The 20,686-nt window shown below is 47.5% G+C and overlaps 1 protein-coding gene across 2 annotated transcripts in view; it reads right to left on the bottom strand.

Annotated features, from left to right (window-relative positions):
* The window catches only part of aff2 (AF4/FMR2 family, member 2), a 175,809-nt gene that overhangs the window by 20,003 nt on the left and 135,120 nt on the right, over positions 1-20,686 (bottom strand). For both annotated transcript variants that reach the window (XM_064329362.1, XM_064329361.1), the window contains exon 10: positions 160-319. In XM_064329362.1, the coding sequence (XP_064185432.1) occupies positions 160-319 (160 nt within the window). The remainder of the gene's footprint in view (positions 1-159; positions 320-20,686) is intronic.

Here is a 20,686-nt window from a genome sequence, read left to right as displayed (position 1 = left end):
TTGCGTATGCGTATTGTAGATGAACTGACAGTGAAGACAAATCTCTTGGAGGATGATAAATAGTCTATCTGTCTATACAGTGTGTTCTACTGGCGGTGATTTTGTGAAGCATGCGGGAGGCGGGGGGCGGGGGGGCAGGGGGGCGGGGGCGGGGTCTACCTCGGGCGTGGCGGTTCGGGAGGCGCCGTTGCACTCGCTGTCGCTGGAGCTGCTCTCGCTGTCCGAGTCCGACTCCGAGCTGCTTTCCGATTCGCTGGAGCTTCCCGAGGCGCCGCTGGAGTGACCGGGCTCTCCGGTCCGAACTACGGGCCCCGGAAGACTGCGGGGAAACAGGAACGGGACCCATTAAAAAACGGAGTCACCATGGCGGCGTTGCTCAACATTTCTACATTGCAAATTCTAACACCTGATTGGGTTGACACTACATATGGATGGCCCGGCAGTGTGGAACGGCCGTTCAGAGCGCTGTGCTGGATGCAATTCCGTGCGGGGCACAGCTGCTCACCCCCGAGCTCCTACAGTCAATATCCAGCTGTGCAAATGTGTAACATGAAAAATTTCAGCCACCTACAGCTTGTCACCCGGGATCAGGGGGTTCTGCCATGCGAAGGAACACCCAATATGAGCTTTCTGGGACCGCCGTGTGGACACGACACACCGGCTGAATGATGTATTGATTGTACCGCTGGAACTGTGGTGCTTATTTTTCGAAAAGCCAGGAGAACAGTTTTTTGTTCTCCAGGCGCACGCACACACACACACACACACACACACACAGCCCAGCCAAGATTCGGCCAGCGCGGAGACAGACTGCTCAGTCTCTACCCGCTCCCAGCAACACTCTCTCCGCTGCCAAGAGGCCACAGCTGTCAATCACAGGGTGTCAGCTGCCAGCTCCGCCCCCTGGTGCACCAGCTGAGGAATAAACAAGCCGGAGCTGTCTTTGACTCACTGAGAACACGTGTCATTCGCCGCAACCGTACTGTAAATCAAACACGGCGCGAAGAACGGCCAGAGTTCTGGCGAAGTCGTCATCTTCTCTTTTTCAAACACCGCTATTAAACTAAGTATGTAAATCGCATAAGCTATTACGGAACCACTTATTCCATAAAACTAATGCATTCACTGATTATACCCTGTGTTGTGCGCGTTTTCTTTTTTTCTCTTTTTTTTTCTTTTTTTTGTTGCCGGCAGCACATTCTACAGCGCACGGCACGCGAGGAGGAAAAAAACTAGTTATGAAAAATAATTAGGTGCCACCGCGCGGGTTTTTGGAGAGCCGGAGAAAAGGCGCGGAAGCCGGCCGAAGGTGTCTGGAGCGTGGCAGCCGAGCCGCCCGGTGATGAATGGCTCCCAACGAGGCGGTTTGCTTTGCCCCCCCCCACCCGCGTAGTTATTCTTCCGCGCGCCGGACGTGTCAGAGCGCACTCTCCCGCGCGCGTGGCCTTGATTTATTTACTGGATCTGGAAAGGCCAGGGCTATCTAATCCAATAAAACTCTCATTTCCACAACAGCCCTCGGTAACTAAGAGCTCCGATTGCGTTGCACGGGAGACAAACACGAGAGGGGAGAAAATTAAACACATCTCCAAAAGGTCATGCGGTTTTTTTTTCCCGTGTTTTTTTTTCCCCCCTACATCGGAGCACCAAAGTGACAATGTTGCAGCGAGAGAGAGTTATTATGCTGAGAGTTGTGGTCTGGACTTCACCATCTTTTTAATAATTATGTTTATAACTGGAAGAAGTCAGAGTCCTATAAAAAAAAATAAAACAAGACCGGGTTAAAACCTAGCACATGGCTGGACCTAACACACTTCATCCGGCCGAACTTCATAACTCGGCCGACCAATGGCATAACTTCATCGCTCAACTCACTCAGTCGCAGACATTCGCGTTTGTAGGGCTGGCCCCGCTGTTGCGGTCCAGCCAGAAACACTTATAAAGAAAACTTGTTCTTCATATTCTTGGATTCGTGCCACTCTATTATGACTCCTGGCAGTGTAGTGCAGTGCAGAGGCTGGGGCCAGGGGCTTTAAGGGCGAGCGTTCAGATCTCTGCCGGGCGCTCTGCTCTGCTGCTGAAGCCTGGAGCGCAGCACTTAACCTGGATTGCATCAGCAGGCAAACAGCTGTGTAAATATGTAATATGTAAAAATTACAGTTACGCAAGCGAGTTCCTGGACACGGCGTACGTTCAGTTCGGTGTTCAGTGATCTCCGCCAGTTCTTCAGACCCCCTCCCCCCCCCCGCCCCGGCCCCCCGCCGAGCGCAGAGACCCCAGTCACCCGTATTTGAACTTTTAATGGCGGAGGGGCGCAGCCTGACAACTGCATCAAGGCGGTAAGCGCCGAAGGAGCAGTGGAGACTGTAAAGGAGTTTGGGTTAATGATTAAAGACACAGGAGAACACCTCCCCTAAGGCACACACACACACACACACACACACACACACATACACACACCTCTGCCACAGCCCTGGCAGTGCCCGCTGAGTGTGGCACCGCCTTGGCGTCTCGTCTCCACCCACTCTCCAAGTACCACCCCCCCACCCCACCTCCCCCCCTCACCCTCCACCCCCCCCCCCCCCCCCCCCCCGCCCTCCACTGGCCGCTGTCTGGGACGAAGGCCAGAGACGCCGTATGATCTCATTTTAATACACAGGGGAGGCGGGGCTTTCAAAACAAAGCCAATTCCCCCGATGGCGTAAGCAGCCAAGGAATAATAAAGCGGAGGGGGGGGGGGGTGGGGGCACTGTAAGTGCGTGTGAACACTGTGTGCCACTTACTCCGTTACCGTGGCGAAAGCTACGGGCGGAGGAAACCAGCAGCTTGGGCGAGGTCCCTTTTCCTTTCAGGACTACACTTCCCATGTGACTGACAGCTGATAAAATCCCTCCACAAGCGCATTGAAAAACACTGATAGGCCGGCTTGGAGCAGCAGCCTCTTCCTTCTCACGCCTCCGTGGCAGATTCGGGCCTTCGCCCCGGAGTGCCCCGTCGGCTTCCAGCTTCCATCAACGTCTCCTTACAGCTCTCTCTCTTTTCTCCGCGTTTTCCGGAGGGTTCTCCGCTCCACAGCCTCACATACCCCCCCCCCCCCCACAGCTACCTCACCCTTGTTTATCCCCATCATAAAGCATTACGTGGCCTTTCTCAAAGGCAGCGATAAAAAAAGGGGTCGATCCACGGAGCGCCCCCCATCCCACCCCCACCCCACCCCGCCCCGCCCCGCTCCGACCCCCCCCCACCCCCGAGCCATAAAGCTAGCTCCCGCTTCGATGAATTCAGGAGGTGAAATCACAAAGTGAGCGGCTGCCTGATCAATGATGCAGTGCAGGAGGAGGGAACACAAACACATGCTACTGACTTGCCATACCGTGGTGCACTTGTGACTTGCCCTCAGTGTCACGTAAAATCTTTGTATATGTTGCATTGTATTTTTGGTCCTCTGTTTAGTTTTTTTTTCTTACACACATTTTACACGGGACAGCTCTAGTATGCTACTGTAAATGTCTCCTAACTCTGTGACTAATAAAGTTGGTTCAAAAAACCCTGTGTGGCCGTACTAAAAAAAGGAAAACAAAAGAGCTGTTCCTGAGGAAGGCAATTTTTCCAGAGAAGGTTTTTTATGTAGCACCGAAATTGTATTTCTTTTTTTACTGCACTGTATTTACTGTTACAGTAAGTCAAGAGCTCAGTTTAGCATCTCATCAGAAAGACTGCAGTTTATACAGCAGGGGTTTGCAGGCTCCATCCAGGGGACCCCGCTGTGTCTGCTCGTTTGGCTCCCACCATAAGTGCAATCGCTGAACAGTAATGCGCTTTTAATTTGACATGTTTTGCCCGCAGAATAATTATTTACCCTTTTAAGGCCACACTTTTTCAGAAATCACCATGAAGAAATAATATTTCATATTCACATCCCAGTACTTTTAATCAGGCAGATTAATTAATGCTACACTTTATTGTAAATGTTTATGACAGTTTTTTTTCTGGTTGGTCCAAATGGAAGAGTGCCTCCTATAGGCCCATCAACAAATACAGCGTTCCAGAAACAACTTGCTTTCCCAAAGAGGTCTCCCATCCAAGTACCACACAAGCCCACACCTGTTTAACACCATCTAGAGACATGAGAAAGGTGCAAGGTGGTAATGGCTGTGGGCGAATCGGAGAGCGGAAAGACGGAAGCAACAGAGCAACAGAGCTCATAAAAATGAACGCATGTGAGGTTCATTTGCATTTCAATCAAAAAGAAACAAAAAAAAGTGTCAGATCACAGGTGCAGGCAAATATTAATAAATTAATTAACTGATAGAGAAATGTCCCAGATTTCAACACAGCGCAGAAATGCGGTGATATTGGCGTGGACTAATCTGAGCAAACAGAGCAGTGGCATTCATAATTAATGGTTTTTCTGAGCCCAAAACATGTTGCGTGTCTTCCTATAAGTGGTGTTCTGTTCACACACTGGTAGGGAAGGGAGGAAATGACCCCCCCACCCCCACGCCCCCACCAATGAACAGCACTGATCCATGGCAGCAGTGAGACTTCGGGTTGTGGGGGGTGGGGGGGTAGATAGAAGAGGGGGAGGGAGGCAAAAGGGTGCTAAATCAAAACTTTCCCCACTGCTCATTAGCATACAGGCCCAATTAACACATGTTTCCGTGAAACTCCGACGATAATGACGATTCCGTCTGCTTACGTGAAAAATGGCGACGGCGATGGAACGGCATCCGTTAAAAGTAACAGATGCCCGAGAGCAGCAGCCGAAGTGGCTATGGAATAAAGAAAGCCCGAAGAATGGATTCGGCTTCGCTACGGCACCCGGTCGCAAAGGGCTGATGTTTTCTTGGCAAAGACGGCCTCAAAACATGCTCAGTTTTAATGATTAGCCATATGATGGATAGCTGCAGTGACAATTTCAAACAGTATATGAGATACATAAGATACCGTCTGGCTAATTTATGGCCACACAACACAGCTCAGTGACCACAATTTGCAATTTTGACGAAAAGAGCTCAAGCACACTCATGTACAGCAGGGCTGAGAGGAGGAAGACAATTCGGACTTATTACAGACAGTCTCATAACCCGTTTTGATCCTGAAATGTAGTTCAGGTCTTTAGGTCTTAACAAAAAGAGCTGAGTGTATACTCCAGTACATTTATATACATTTACGACTGAATTCTGCCGATGTTGGTTACATGAGTATAAAAGGGAACATGCTGCTCTTACAAGCATGGAATACTGGACTTGTTTAATAAGGACCAATCAACAGCCCAAAACCCACAGAGATACTGTATCGTGAGTTTGCCAACAGAGAAGTGACATTTTTTTTTCAAATCTAAAACAATTTCAATATTTTTTAACAATTATCTACCAAGTCAAATTTTTCAGGTGGGAGGGTATGCCTACATTATGTTAGGCCTTCAATGTTTTGCTCACTTTAACTTCAACCCAATTAATAAACCCTTATTACTCTGCTTATTTAGGTTCTTAAAATGTAGCTACAGCATAATTTAGCCTCTTATGAAAACCTTCAATTTATAGCTATTACTAGAAGAGTTGATATGGGTGACAGGGAACCATTTATGCTATAATTAATTTTATTTCAGTATCCATTTCATTAGGCTTATTTTTTTTCTTTTTTTACAAGAAGGTGTATGTGTTCTGCAGAAATCCCAAAAAACTCTCTAACACAAACACACACACACACACACACACGCTTGTACGCACACACACCTGAAATATAAGCCTGCTTAAACTCTGTTAATTACTCTGGGCCTTCTTCTTTCAGTAAAAACCTCTAATCAAAGCCTCAATTCACTTTGAATTAATGAAGAATCAGCTTAGCTCAGTCATAACTTTCTCGCTGATCATCACATTATTTATACTCCCCGCTTGGCACAGAAAACAGCCTGAAACCTTATTTAGTCACTGCAGAGGCAGAACCACTCAGAGCTTTCCTGAAAAAAGCAGATGAATAAATAAACTATATAAATAAATAAGCATTTAGTTCTATTTACACCATAAATATTCAATGTCGAGTCACAGACATTTTTTTTCCAGGCAAGTACGGTTAGACAGGAGGGATGGCGGCATAGTTGGCCGTACTGTCCTACAGCACCACTCTTGGGAAATGTGGATAAAAGAAGCGAGAGACAGAGAGGTGAGGTGCATCCTGGTAGATCATCAGGGGTCGCGACCCAACAACAACCTGGCCGGTCACCGTTGCCGTGGGGACGCGGCGGCATCGATCGGCGCATTCGTGCTCCTATTTGCCGGCCTGATGGCGGGGCGGAGGGGGCGTCGGTCAGCGGGAAGAAGAAAAAAAGAGAAAAAAAAATAGAAAGAAAGGAAGGAAGCCAAAGCTGGCAGCGTTTGAGGAGACCCTCATTATGGCGTCTCCGCGAGCGCTCGGCCGGCCCGCTCCGGCCAACTCCGCGGCGGCTGCCAAACCGTCGGCGGCCCGAGCCGCCCGAGACCCGCGGCGTCCCCGCGCCAGACCTGCCAAGGCCGTCTCCCCGTCCGTCCGGCTCGCCTTTCGCTTCTTTGTGATTTCTAATCATTTAAACATCTAACGCTGCGCACAGCCCTGAACAGGTTGCATTAACATTCTGCTATCCCCTCGGTTACAATATCCAAGGGCGACGGCTGTCTTTTTTTTTTTTTCCTTTTTCTTCTTTTTTTTTCTTACTCTTCAATAAAGTTTGACCCTTAATTATAGACAAATAAATTCTCTGGCAGTCTGAGGAGACTGGAACCCATGTTGTGCTCTTTCTCTCTCTCTCACCCTCTCCCTTGCTTTCTCTCTCTCTCTTTCTCCCTCTCCTTTTTTTATTCTATTCCCTCCATCACATGCTCTGCGTCTTAACTCCCGTTTCCCAGCTCAGCACCGCTGTGCAGGAACCGCCAGCCAGACGTCTTTGGGGTAAAATCCCCGGTCTTACTAACGCGCGCATTATCATTCCCGCGCAGAGGCCGACGGACCCGGGGACAGCGCCGCTCATCGTCACATCGGCAGCACGCGGCGCGCGGGTGCGCGGGCGGAAGAGAGACGGACGGAGAGAACGAGACAGAGAGAGAAGGGAGAGAGAGGAAGAAGGAGGCGCTGGAGGGGCGCCATCCATAATTCAGCCGTCCTCGCCCCGGCCCCCGCCGCGTTATTAAATGATCTTCAGCACGCCGCGCGCTCCGCTATCGTTATAAATCAGCCCGAAGGACAACCTGGCGCCCGTCTCCAGGGCGATAACGCGCGCTTCCCCCCCCCGCCCTCAAATTCATCAGAGCCCTTAATTGATTAAATTATCGAGGGGGCCTGCGCACAGGAAGCGCGTGGCGTTGAGCGTCAGGGCCGCCGCCGCCATGGCGATCACGCAAACGCCGCCCCGCCGAAGGCTTACGCGGGTTCGAGCGGGAGGCCCCCGGGAGCGAGGCACCGCGACCGGCGGCCGTTTAGGAAAAGCTCATTACGTCGGGCGGAGTCGCCCCGTGACCGATAGCTCGGCTTCAGAGGCGTCCTAATTCACCGGGAGGCCCGCGGGTCCGCCGGACAGGGCGCTCCCGCACTTCATTTTCGCCGGGCCCCGGGACAGCCGCGAAAAAAAAGGCTGGCCGGAGAAAAAAAAAAAAATTAATCACCGAAACACGACCCCCGCGGAAGCCTCTTATTTGTTATGATGGAGCGTCGGCGCCGGGCTCGCCCCTCTCCGCTCCGCGCTCTATCAGATCCCACATCGCGCCGGCGCCTCGTGAAAAACATCCCGTCTCACGCCCGAGAAGGACACAGCAGCGAGCGCAGACTGCCCACGGAAAACAGAATACAATAAAGAATAAAAAAAAAAACGGTGCAAATTATTATGTTTTAAGTCAAATTTTATAGGCTTCTAGATTCTAAATATCTCATATTATATCATTATACTCTTTGTATTGCCGTAATAAGAGCTGTGTTTGATGTAGTATCACAGGATTTTGGTCGCCATTACTACCATTACTGGCTTTGGTCAAACAGCAATCACAGGCGAGAGAGAATTTAAATAAATATTTGTATTAGAAGATTTTTCTCATTCCACAAACCCATGAGGAAAGTCAAAAACTCCTTCAGGGCAGAGAAGGAAATGTCTCTTTACCAATAACATCTGTTCACCCTGGTAACCTCCCTGGTTAAAGAAAAAAAAAGAACACACAAAATATTTCACTTCAGTAGAAATCTAAAATGACCCATTTCCTGTGTTCGGGTAAAGTCCACGTTAAGGTCCCTGTCAAATCACCCCGCGGTTTATTTTGCCCTGTCAAGAGGCAGGAGAGAGCTGAGACAGTAATCCTCGTGTCCATAGCGACCGTGTGCCTTTGCTGCAGCCGGGCCGGGTCAGGTTTCCCGCCGCGGGGCCAGGACCCGGGGTCACAGGGCGCTGTTCCGTTTCGGATTACGGTCGGCTGAGCCCTAACGCCTGACCCCCCAGGTCTGACGGAGGCAGCCGCGGTGTTTCCACACCAGGAAGACCTCCTGCCTTAACGCTGTCCTGAGAGAGGGGCCGACTTCCTGTCAGCGTGTGCGTCGGTTTCCCGGACAGATATCATGCACGAGAGCGCGAGGCCGCTCTGTGGATTCTCCGCACGGTGTTTAACGCGCAATTTTACGCTCATTAAACCTTTAAAGGCCACCTAGCCGTGCGTTTCTCTCACGGGCAGTCGTGGGGAGAGCTCGTCTGTCACATGACACGGGATGATGACTAACCTGGTCCAGTCCGCCACCGTGAGTTGTTTAATTAGATCGTAAAACATGCCCACGGCTGTCGTTTGCTTGAAATTCCATTTTACACGCAGTTCTTTTTTTTTGTGATGTGAGACAAACCGTCATTGTTGAAAGGCTAAGGCGCTCATTACCAATGCAAAGGCTTGCAGAACGTATGCCACACTCTGGAGCCCACTGCTCAAATAATTAGAGAGCTCCGCAGTATACCCCAGGTATATTATTAGTATCCTGCAAAGAGTGAGTGGTGTCTGCGTATGCGTGTGTCAATGTATGTGTGTGTGGGCATATCCAATTATTACTGTATATCATTTAACATAAATGAATACAGACCGAATACTATAATGAACTGGTACAGAGGCCCATTTTAAAATGGTGTCAAATGAAGCAGGTGCAAGTGGCAAACAACTAAATTGTTTAGATTGGATTAGTTAATTGACCCTTAATTGACCTTGATGGCAGGTGACACCCATGCTATGCACAGGCATGGCTATGACATGGGTCCCACACTGGAAAACGTTCAGTGTTAAATCAACTCTACTCGACTCTACCTACTGGACTCATAAGTACTTCATTAGAGATTAATTAACACTGGACATTTTACTGTGCGGGACCACGGAATGCCAGGGACACCAGGGAATGGCAGGGATTACTGCTGAGTCACGGGTATCCCTAAATCAGACTGCCCTCTGCAGCGCGGGAGGCGTAAACACAATTCGTCCAAACGCTGACACGCTCCTCCCAGACGCCCAAAAGAACCTAATGAAGCAGCCATTTGTATGCTGCGACTCCTGGACGCGTTGAGGCAGCTGGAGACGGAGGTGGAAATGAGACGCCCAGCAGACACCTGGGTTCGGTCCCAGAGGCTGAATGAGTCATTTTATTTATTTATTGCGAATCTTTTTTTAAAAAATTTTTTATTCACAATTCAAATATTCAAATTTTTGCATTCTTAGAGGCCTCGCAAAAACAACAGAAAGAACAACAACAGCGAAAACGATCATTTGTTTGAATTCGAATGCGTCAGAACTGTCGCAATCCAAGCCGTCAGTTCGGCTCCGAGGTGAAGCTCAGCCCTCCCTAGGTAGCGTCTGGATCTCCATCTATTTACATTTCAAAGGCATTTCCCAGCTTACGTCTTGTTTTAGGGGACCGTAAAGCCGGGTCGAAATTTCATCGGTAAATGAAGTTTTGATCCATTACTTGTCCCGAGGTGCTCGAGCGCCAGGTACCAGGCGCCATTATTCTGCTCATTAATCGCCTCCTTCATTACTGTGTCGAGGCTGCCTTTAGAATTTGACATTAATCACGGCCGTTATCCCTGCCCTGTATATCTTACAGGAAAAGCGCGGCTCAGGATGAATAGCGTTAGCGGCGGCGTGTTAGCCGCCGCTGGAAGCGTTCCCGCTCCAGCCAGCTCCGGGCTGCGGCTTGTGTTTACCGCTTGTAAACGCTCCAGCTCAATTCATGAAATGTCATTATCTAGGGGGCCAACAATAACGATTCCCTGGGAAATGGGCTGGCTGGGCAGGGGAGAGGGCGGGGGTGTGGGGGGGGGGGGTGCGAGTATGGATTATTGCTAATGACGCTAATAAGCGAAGCGTTTATTTTTCAAAAATAACACTGCATAAAATATTGAGGCAAAAATGAAAAAGGGAAGCTATTAAACGGGGTTCCGACAGAGATCGAGACAACATCAATTCGAGGGAGATTAAATCTGCGCAGAAATAAATAAATAAATAAGTAAATAATGTGTAAATATGCTCGGCGCCTGGCTTGAGCTGAGTTGAGTTTAAAAGCTCTGTTTCCCATCTAATTGCCTTCACATCTGTCTGGTTGACAGGGGCATCTTCCTGCACACCTCCATCAGAAGTACTGCACTCCACAGCACGCAACCCCAGTGGTTCCAGCACTGTGTTTACATCATAATGGAGCGCACCGATAGGTCACGGCACACAGTGTATCAGGCCAATCAGAGATAACGCTTTCGGAGTGACACTGTGATATTGAACAGGAGCTTCTGACGAGCAGCCGCTTGGGTGGCCCTGACTTCCATGACCTTCAGGGCACCCGGGATCGACCACTTTCAGAAGGCCGCAGGTCACGTGACCTGTGCCCAGGAGAAACAGTAGCCGCCCGTGCTAGCCGAGACATCTGGACAGACCTGTAGAGAACTGTGGTCTTGCAATGACACACTGTGAAGCCCCCACGTGAAATGTCAAAGTGGCCAAGAGAGATGCAGACAGAGGTCAAAGAGAGTGTGTCCCCCCCACCACCACCACCCTCCCATCTCCCCCCCCCACCCCACACACACACACACTTAGCTCTTGTAAACAAGGTCCAAGGATGACAAGGTTATGGTATTGCTCTTTCTGCAGAAGCAGTAAATGCTTTCTGGGCTATTAATGGCCTTGGCTCCAATTAATCTGATTGTCTGGGAGCAGAGGCCGCCCGGGTTGTCTCAGCACATTGTGTGCATTCTACATACACGTGTACACGCACACACACACACACGTGCGCACACACACATACACATAGACACACACTCACACACATACACACACACACGCACACACAGACGTGCGCACACGCACACATACACATAGACCCACACTCACACGAACACACACTCACATGCACACACACACACACACACACGCACACGCACACACACATAGACACATAGACCCATACTCACACACACACGCACACACAGACGTGCGCACACGCACACACACATAGACACATAGATCCACACTCACACGCACACACACTCACATGCACACACACACGCACACACACATAGACACATAGACCCACACTCACATGCACACACACACACATGCACACACACGCACACACACATAGACCCACACTCACACGCACAAACACTCACATGCACACACACGCACACACACATAGACCCACACTCACGCACACACAACACACACACACATACACATACACATAGACCCACACTCACATGCACACACTCACACAAAACGCACACACACATAGACACATAGACCCACATCACAGGACACACACACACCAACATACCTCCACACACACATACACATAGACCCACACTCACATGCACACACAACACACACACGCACACACACATAGACACATAGACCCACACTCACACGCACACACACACACACACGCACACACACATAGACACATAGACCCACACTCACACACACACACACACACACACGCACACACACACAGACACATAGACCCACACTCACACGCACACACACACACACACACACACACTAAAGAAGGCTGCCGCCGTCCACCGCACGGCCCGCGCCACTCGAGCCCACAGCGGTCGCCGCGGTGACGCGGCGCATTAGCGCAAACACGCCTGACCCCGGACCGCGGCGGCGGAGCACTCCGCGGCTAATGAAGCTCAATTATCCGGATGGAGCCGCTGCACCCGCGCACCTATCCCCGCCATCCCGCCGCCGCGCAGCTTGGCCCCCCCCCCGCTAACCCGCGATGAAGCGCTAACCCGCACCGCTAATAATACCAATTACCGCTGCCTTCACACACGCGGATAACAATCAAAACGCTGCCTACAGATTTTCTTTTTTTGCATCTCTGACTTCAGTTTTAATTAAAAAAAGACGCTTTTTGAACTCATCAAACAATGTAAATACTGTAATGTTCAACAGAAGAATTTAATCAGTTATGTGGTAGACATCAAAAGCTCTAACATCATCCTTCTCTGAGTAGCTTATACATACACTACAATCTGTTTTTTAACCCCTACATTTCTTCATCAAAAGCTTTGTCTGGGCTTTTTTTTTTTTGCTGGGGTTGAAAGATGCTGGTGCTGTAAGGACAAAGAGTGCTGAGAGTCTGCTGTTTCAGTTTTGTTTTTTAAGAAACCGTGATGCGCGCTCCTGTGATTGACAGTACCAGAGAAAGGAGGATTAATATTGCATTACCTGCCCAGAGGAGGAGCACAGACTTTCAGAGAGAGCTCTCTGAATATTGACAAGGCTGCAACTATTAAGTATTTAGAAACCCTGGCCCCTTGCCTTGTAGAAGATACCCTTCAAGCTATTTATGAAAGACAAACAGAGAAAAATAAAAGTATACAACCCTGAGCATTCAGCTGCGGTGTCACTCGTATAAACACAAACTGTTTCACCTTCGGGGAGCAATGCATTTTCTAACGAAACTCCCATTTCAATAACAACAACAGCAACCTTTGAAAGGGCCTACTGTTGCTATATCCAGCCAATTTTCTTTGAGCAGCTATTATTTCGTAATAATAATAATTGTGTATTGTTTCTACCAGTGTTTAATTGCTGTATGCTCCTGTTACATGTCTTCCCTTCATAGAAACATATATAATAGCAGCTCCTGCTAAATGGGATAAATGTGCAATGGGCATATTATATACGTTTCCATGACGAGAAGGTGAAACAGCTGCTATTATATACGTTTCTATGACGAGAAGGTGAAACAGCTGCTATTATATACGTTTCCATGACGAGAAGGTGAAACAGCTGCTATTATATACGTTTCCATGACGAGAAGGTGAAACAGCTGCTATTATATACGTTTCTATGACGAGAAGGTGAAACAGCTGCTATTATATACGTTTCTATGACGAGAAGGTGAAACAGCTGCTGTTATATATGTTTTTATGACAAGAAGGTGAAACAGCTGCTGTTATATACGTTTCTATGACGAGAAGGTGAAACAGCTGCTATTATATACGTTTCTATGACGAGAAGGTGAAACAGCTGCTATTATATACGTTTCTATGACGAGAAGGTGAAACAGCTGCTATTATATACGTTTCTATGACGAGAAGGTGAAACAGCTGCTATTATATACGTTTCTATGACGAGAAGGTGAAACAGCTGCTATTATACACGTTTCTATGAGGAGAAGGTGAAACAGCTGCTATTATATACGTTTCCATGACGAGAAGGTGAAACAGCTGCTATTATACTTCTATGACAGAAGGTGAAACATGCTGCTATTATAACGTTTCTATGACGAAAGGTGAAACAGCTGCTATTATATACGTTTCTATGACGAGAAGGTGAAACAGCTGCTATTATACACGTTTCTATGAGGAGAAGGTGAAACAGCTGCTGTTATATACGTTTCCATGACGAGAAGGTGAAACAGCTGCTATTATATACGTTTCTATGACGATAAGGTGAAACAGCTGCTATTATATATGTTTCTATGACGAGAAGGTGAAACAGTTGCTATTATATACGTTTCTATGATGAGAAGGTGAAACAGCTGCTATTATATATGTTTCTATGACGAGAAGGTGAAAGAGCTGCTATTATATACGTTTCTATGACGAGAAGGTGAAACAGCTGCTATTATATACGTTTCTATGACGAGAAGGTGAAACAGCTGCTGTTATATACGTTTCTATGACGAGAAGGTGAAACAGGCTGTGTTCCTACCCCACCCAGGCACGTAGTTGTGAGGTGAAGGGTGGGGTGGGGGGGGTGGGGGGAGAGTGCAGCTGGGCGGTTCGGTGGAGGTCCAGCCCAACAGCAGTCCGCCCAGCTGCGGCTCATTAGGGCCCGTTTGACGCCCCTCAGAGCCGCGCGACTCGGGAGCGACTCCGCGATCCGTCCTCTTCACAAACAAAACCGCGCCAAAAAAAAAAAAAACGAAAAAAAAAAACGGGTTGATGAAGAAGCCGTTTGGCACCAGAACCACTGCACGTCCCGTCTGGGACCGCCCCCGACACCTGGTTCTGCCGCGGCAGACGGCTCCGAGCTCCGCGCGCCCCGTTTGATTAACCCGTTTCGGGACGCGTCCCCACCCCCCCCCCCCCTCAAAAAAAAAAAATCCCCGGATCCTCCAGCTTGTTTTTTTGGCAGCGGGTAAATGCGGCATCTGCTCCGACTGGTAACAAAAGCAAGTGGTTCTGGGACGCTTCCAGATCGAATAAAAAAAGCACTCGCTCTCACCGAGGGGAGAATATCACTCCGAGGAGAATATACCCACCTTCGCACGAAACACCGCGCGATAAGAGCAGCGAAACGGCTTCAAAGAGTGCTGCGCGTTAAAGAGAAACCAAATGTTGCGTTGTTATTGCGCCGGCAAAGCGATTTCTGGAAACGTCGGAATACTCTGAAAATCCGACTCACGTTGTACGCAATCTGTTTCAAATCTAAATGAAAACAAATATCAAAGCACGCTGCTCTTTTTCCTCTCAACTGGAGGTCTTAGCCTGGACACTGTATAATTTCCACCGCACATGAAGCCTGCAAAAAGAGATCTTTTTCCAATAAAGAGAGGCAGTCATGGAGCTGACTCTGGTGATTAAAGGCTGAATGTAGGTCACAAAAAAGTAAATCATCATTTCAGTTTGATTGGATGTTGAGACAGAATGTATGTTAGCATGATTTTTGGCCATGCACGCAGATGGAACAGAAGAACTGTTAAATGGATAGGCATTGTGTTCGTGAGCATATGTGCGGGTTTGTTTGTGCGTCTATGTGTGCGTGTTGTGTGCTGGTGGCTTCAAATTTTAGGTGGGGGGGGGGGTGATTGGAATTTGGAGATTGTTGTCAAGAGTTATTTCATCCTTTTCAGCACAGGCACAAAATGAAAGAGATTTACACCAACATTAATAATTAGGAGGGCTTGCAGACATATATTTGGTCTTTCTTCTATTCATTCATTTGCACTTGAAAAAAAAATGGCTGCCCCATAGACCCTTGGCTCTTTTATGACACAGACTGAAAGACAGATGAAGCAGACTCTAGATTCCCCTACTACCGCCCCTCCCCCCACCCCCCTCACCACCCACACCCTCCTCTCCAACTCCTGAAATGTACATACATAATGCAGGAACTGCAGGCTACAGCATCAACACGGTGGGAAACATTAAAGTGAATAGTGACTGTTCTTTTTGCACCTTTTTGCTTTGATAAATATCTTTCGGGAGGTCATTTGCAAGAAGTACTCCTGGTTTTAAGGCGGGGGTGGGGAAAAAAATAACCACTTCAAACGAAAAGAAGCAGGAAGAAGGAACGGCGCGTCCACTGCACGTTTAGCCTTTCCGCTTTGATGCCAGCCATTACGCTAGGTTTCTACTGTTTCCCCTTCCCCTCGCATGCCATCTGTGATGCTGCCAGCCCAAACACGGCCATCACATTCACCGCACGCCATTTTTCCCACTGCATCTTCACTGCATTTATGGGAGAAAAGGACCCAGAGGACCTCCGGCGTCAGCGCAGAGGGAAGACGTGAATCAGACACTCGGTTTTCTTAAAACAAACAAAACAAATAAATAAATGGCACGGAACGTAATTACGAAGGAGGTACGGAAACTGTTACTGATAACAAAGAAGTAGGTCTTAAGGAACAAAGAAGATAAGGAACAGGGGTTTAATTCTAATTGACCATCAAAGCACTTGACAATTTCCACCTGGTACAATTTTGTCACCTCTTATCATTCTAGATGATGATATTTTTGTGATTATGCTCTTATACCACAGACACACTAATTAAAATCCCCAATCACTAATCTTCTGAAACTGTCCTGTCATAGCTGAAGGTGTGACAGTGCTGGTATGCCTGTAATGCTGAATGAAATCTCCAGTTATCCTCAGGATATGCAGAGAAGTGGAGTCAACGCTGCCTGTCCGCACTCTGGGGGCCTATTACTGCTCATAAACCCCTTACTCATCACTTTATACGGCACCCTGTGATAAAGTTGGGGTGGTCTTCCTTGGTTACTCACAGATTAAAAACACCAGTATGCTTCCACTTAGAAAGACGGTATTCTACCGTCACAATTTTGTACCTTAGCCTTAAGTTATAGTTCTCACAATCTGCACTCTCAATCCTTTTTTAAACTGCAGGTACCAAAAGCAAGAACGGGCTTAGGCAGTGAGGCTTTTAGGAAGGCTCCGTGTCCTAGAATAACCTTTTGCCTTGAAAGCTTCATTTAACTGAAAAAATTTAAATTACACCATACATTTTTATTTCACCATAAACAATTTTGAATAAACATAATCACAACCTGTGTCACTCAAAATGTCGCGGCATCCATCATTATCCATATGTTATACTTCCTTCAATTTCAATCGTCACCTCTGATACCAGTTATTATTATGATTACTTTTTTTTTTTTAACAGGTACCGTTGTGAAAAAGGATGAAGTGGGAAACAGACACAGCCTTACATAGAGAAGATTCTGGCCATGCAGGAGGGGAAATTCATTGAAGAAGCTGCAGGGGAGGTACCCCGTTCACACTGAACCAGGCCAATCGATTTGTTACTCATCGATCAAGTTTAACGAGGAGTGATTTATGGTACGGCAGACACCAAGTTAAAAAAAAAAAAATCCATCTTCTTTCCTCACATATAAATGTGACGCTTCTAAAAACTGTTTTTGTTTTCCCTTCCTTGTCTTTCACTCAACAGCTGAGTGTTTGTCTTTTGTGTGATGTTTCTTTACTGTTGCTCTTTGCCTGTTTTCAGTTATTTATTGCTTTGCTTTGGTAGGTGCAGCTAATTCAAGGTGGCTTAGAAAGAATTACACAGCACCGGAAAAGAATGCAATTAGCAAACAAGGCCAAGTATAGCAAATGGCACAACACACAAATACAAGACATGAATTAGGTATCCTGAGGCAACCCAAAGGGTAAATAACATTTTAAATGCAAATACTGCACTTCTCCCTTCAAATGGAGAGGAAAAAGGTGGCTTTACTGAGAAATTACACAAAGTTAATAAAACCAAGGCATTGTAAACTGTGCTTTGGTTTTAAGAACTGCGAGCAAATGGGGAAAATTTATAGTTTAGAAACAAATGGGACAAGTGTATTTTCTCAATTCCACTGTTACAGCACTGTCACAGAAACCCAGAGGTTATGTTTGCCTTCCTCCATTTTACGTAAGAGCAATAAAACCAAAGAACATATTTACGTCTTACTATGCAAACGTACTGGACACAGCAATCTGGGTCAGTCTTTCTCGTCTATAAATTTTAACATTCTGTCACTGTGGAATAGTGTGCCAATGGCCAGGTAAGCTCAGAGAAAGACAGCAGTACTGTATACGGGCAACAGAACGTAAGACCTGTACAACTCAATTGATACGTGTAGCGAAAAGTGGAGAGACAGAGAGTGGGGATTTATGGGAAGAAGGCACGGACGGGATGGGGAGACCTGACAGTCCCGCGCACGGGAGAGTAAAAGTATTTTTTTCCCCCTGAGTTATAAAAGCGAGCGTAGAGAGGACTGAGTGACACGCAATAAAAACAAATTCTGCTGACTGCGACGGCGACCGGGAAAATGAAATATTTAGCTTAGCAGTTTGTCGGAGGAAGAGCGCGGGGGGGGAGAGAGAGAGTGAGAGCGACAGAGAGAGAGAGGGAGTAAGTGAGAGAGAGAGGGGGGGAGAGCGGAGCAGAGGAGGTTTGCGCTACGTGGAATAAGAAATGTGAGACTGCCTGTCAGCCCGTGACAGGAGAGAGCCCAGATAACTGAGCCCGCACCTGACAAACCCAGAGAGGTGTTGTCGTTAGCAACTGCCTGTCACCCGGACCTGCGGAAAAGCCATCTCTCTCTCTCTCAGTCTCTCTCTTACAACTGCTTCACTCTTCACCTCTCTCTCTCTCTCTCTCAGTCTCTCTCTCACTTTCTCTCTCTCTTACTACCTCTCTCTCTCACTGTCTCTCACTTTCTCTCTCTCTCACTGTCTCTCACTTGCTCTCTCTCTCACTTTCTCTCTCTCTCTCTCTCTCTCAAATTCAAATTCAAATTCAAATGCTTTATTGGCATGACATATTTAAAAAATACACATTGCCAAAGCATAGTGATAACAATAATCAACCACAGTAAGAATATATAATGAAAAAGAAAAAAGAAAACAAGCAGCAACAACAATAACAGCATAAATTACAGTAACATATTATTTATTATTATTAAATTAACTAAATTAAATTAATTTAAAAAAAGTATTTTCGCAATAAGAGTATTATATATATATATATATATATATATATATATATATATTTCTCTCTCACTTGCTCTCTCTCGCATGCTCTCCAAAAGTCAGGGGATCAGAGTGTATGCAGTGGGGCGTAAACCACATTGGTGTGCTTCACATGCCCTGTGTGTGTGTGTCTGTGTGTGTATGTGTGTGTGTATGCGTATACATATATAATATTATACTGCATCAAGAATTGAAATAATATACAAAAAAACTGAGTGAGATGGGATTAATCTCACGGGAAGGGAGCGAGCCTGACAGTGCATCAGCAGGCCTGTGGAATGTGAAGTAGGCTGTTGAAACGCTGCCAGTTTCAAACTGAATTTTGAGACGCAGTAAGATCTCCACGGGAAAAAAAAAAAACATAATAAAGGCTCCTCTGATTCTATCTCTGAATGTACCCTGTCATTTCCATTGATGATTACATACGCCTCGATTCGAGAAATTTAGAGCAAATCCAGTTACAAAGATGTAATTTTCCATAAAATAAAAAAATAAAAGTTTCATTTTTGGCCATTAAAAAAGCAAAGCTGCAAAAAATATGAAATGGTGTCCTGATTATATGTTTCAGCTTCTGCAGGGTGTACACATACTGGCATAATGCCACATTATAACATAAAATTAGCCGAAAGTAATGCAAGAAAATGAGAATCAACCCAAGGCTGAAACCCCATGAAATCAAAGAAAACTCTTGTTTTCAAAGCAAAAAGAATAGTGAACAAATCGCCCTATTTCCATCTATGTATGGCCCACCATCCTGCACCCACCACAGCCCGCCCTCATGAATATTAATGAGCGTGACACTTCCACCGCAGTCTGTGCGTTTCCGCGTCTCATTATCTCAGATCACATTTCAAAGCAGTTTATTATAGCACTGGCACGCTAATAGAGATATAATGCATGTAGCTGGCTTTATAGCCGCTAGCACAGCACACGTGTGGAACGGAGAGCGGGACCTTCTGAGGCTGAACTTCAAACACACGCGTGGTCCGTCTGTCTGGTGAATTAAAGATGGACAGCAGGGGGTGGGGGGAGGTGTGAGCTCAGGTGAGTCTGGGTGGGGTGGAGGGGGGGGGAATGGGAGCAGTCCAGATGCTCCGACCACGGTCTCTGAAGCATCAGGGTTGGGGTGAGGCCCCGTGCCCCACCCTGGTGTGGCTCAGGCCAGGGCCCAGGGGGCCGAGGAGGAGGGGCAAATGGGGCAAATGGGGCTTCAGAAGCGGTTTCACCCACCGTCCTGAGATGCAGCTCTGTCAGTGGCAGGGCGGGGCCTGAGGGTCACATGACCAGTCAGGGACCGTACTCTTTGGGTTCACCTGGGATGGAGGGGTGTGAGGCTCACACAGAACCCTGCCTGGTCCAATCGGGGAGCGCGCTCTCTGGGTTCACCCGGGATGCCCCCCCCCCCCATCTCCCACCCCCCCGCTCGACGGAACGCGGCTCTCTTTGATGACTTGAAAGAGGGCCCTGGCGTTTTGATTGGCGGGGAATGAGAGAGCGTCTGAGGGAGTCTGGGAAGCCAGGCGAGGATCCTCCTGTTTTCAAAGAGGGAGCGAGCGGATTGGCTGCTCCCCTGCGGAGGTCTGACAGAGAGAGAGAGAGAGAGAGAGACTCCATACGCCCTGTCCAAAACTGACTGTCTCGCCTGTTGCTTCACTCTGTGCCGATAGGGATACTGTTTCAGTATGCAATGTTCGAGGCACCAAGCACATGGAAAATATGCTTAATCTGATAATCTCACATGTGTATATAATGTGCTAATCTACTGACGCTTTGTGAAGACTTCCAATAGAATACTTAGAATACTAGACTCCCAAAAGAAAATTATCATCTCGAGTAAGGTTAGGCAACCCTATTATTAATCATAGCAGATTCATTTTCTTGTGAAGTACAATTTAACCTCACTATTCCAAACTTATTATATGCTG

The sequence above is a fragment of the Anguilla rostrata genome, chromosome 3, assembly GCF_018555375.3.
Source record: "Anguilla rostrata isolate EN2019 chromosome 3, ASM1855537v3, whole genome shotgun sequence".
Classification (NCBI taxonomy): domain Eukaryota; kingdom Metazoa; phylum Chordata; class Actinopteri; order Anguilliformes; family Anguillidae; genus Anguilla; species Anguilla rostrata.
The sequence above is the reverse complement of the archived record's forward strand: the minus strand, read 5'-3'. Positions and strand labels throughout refer to the sequence as shown.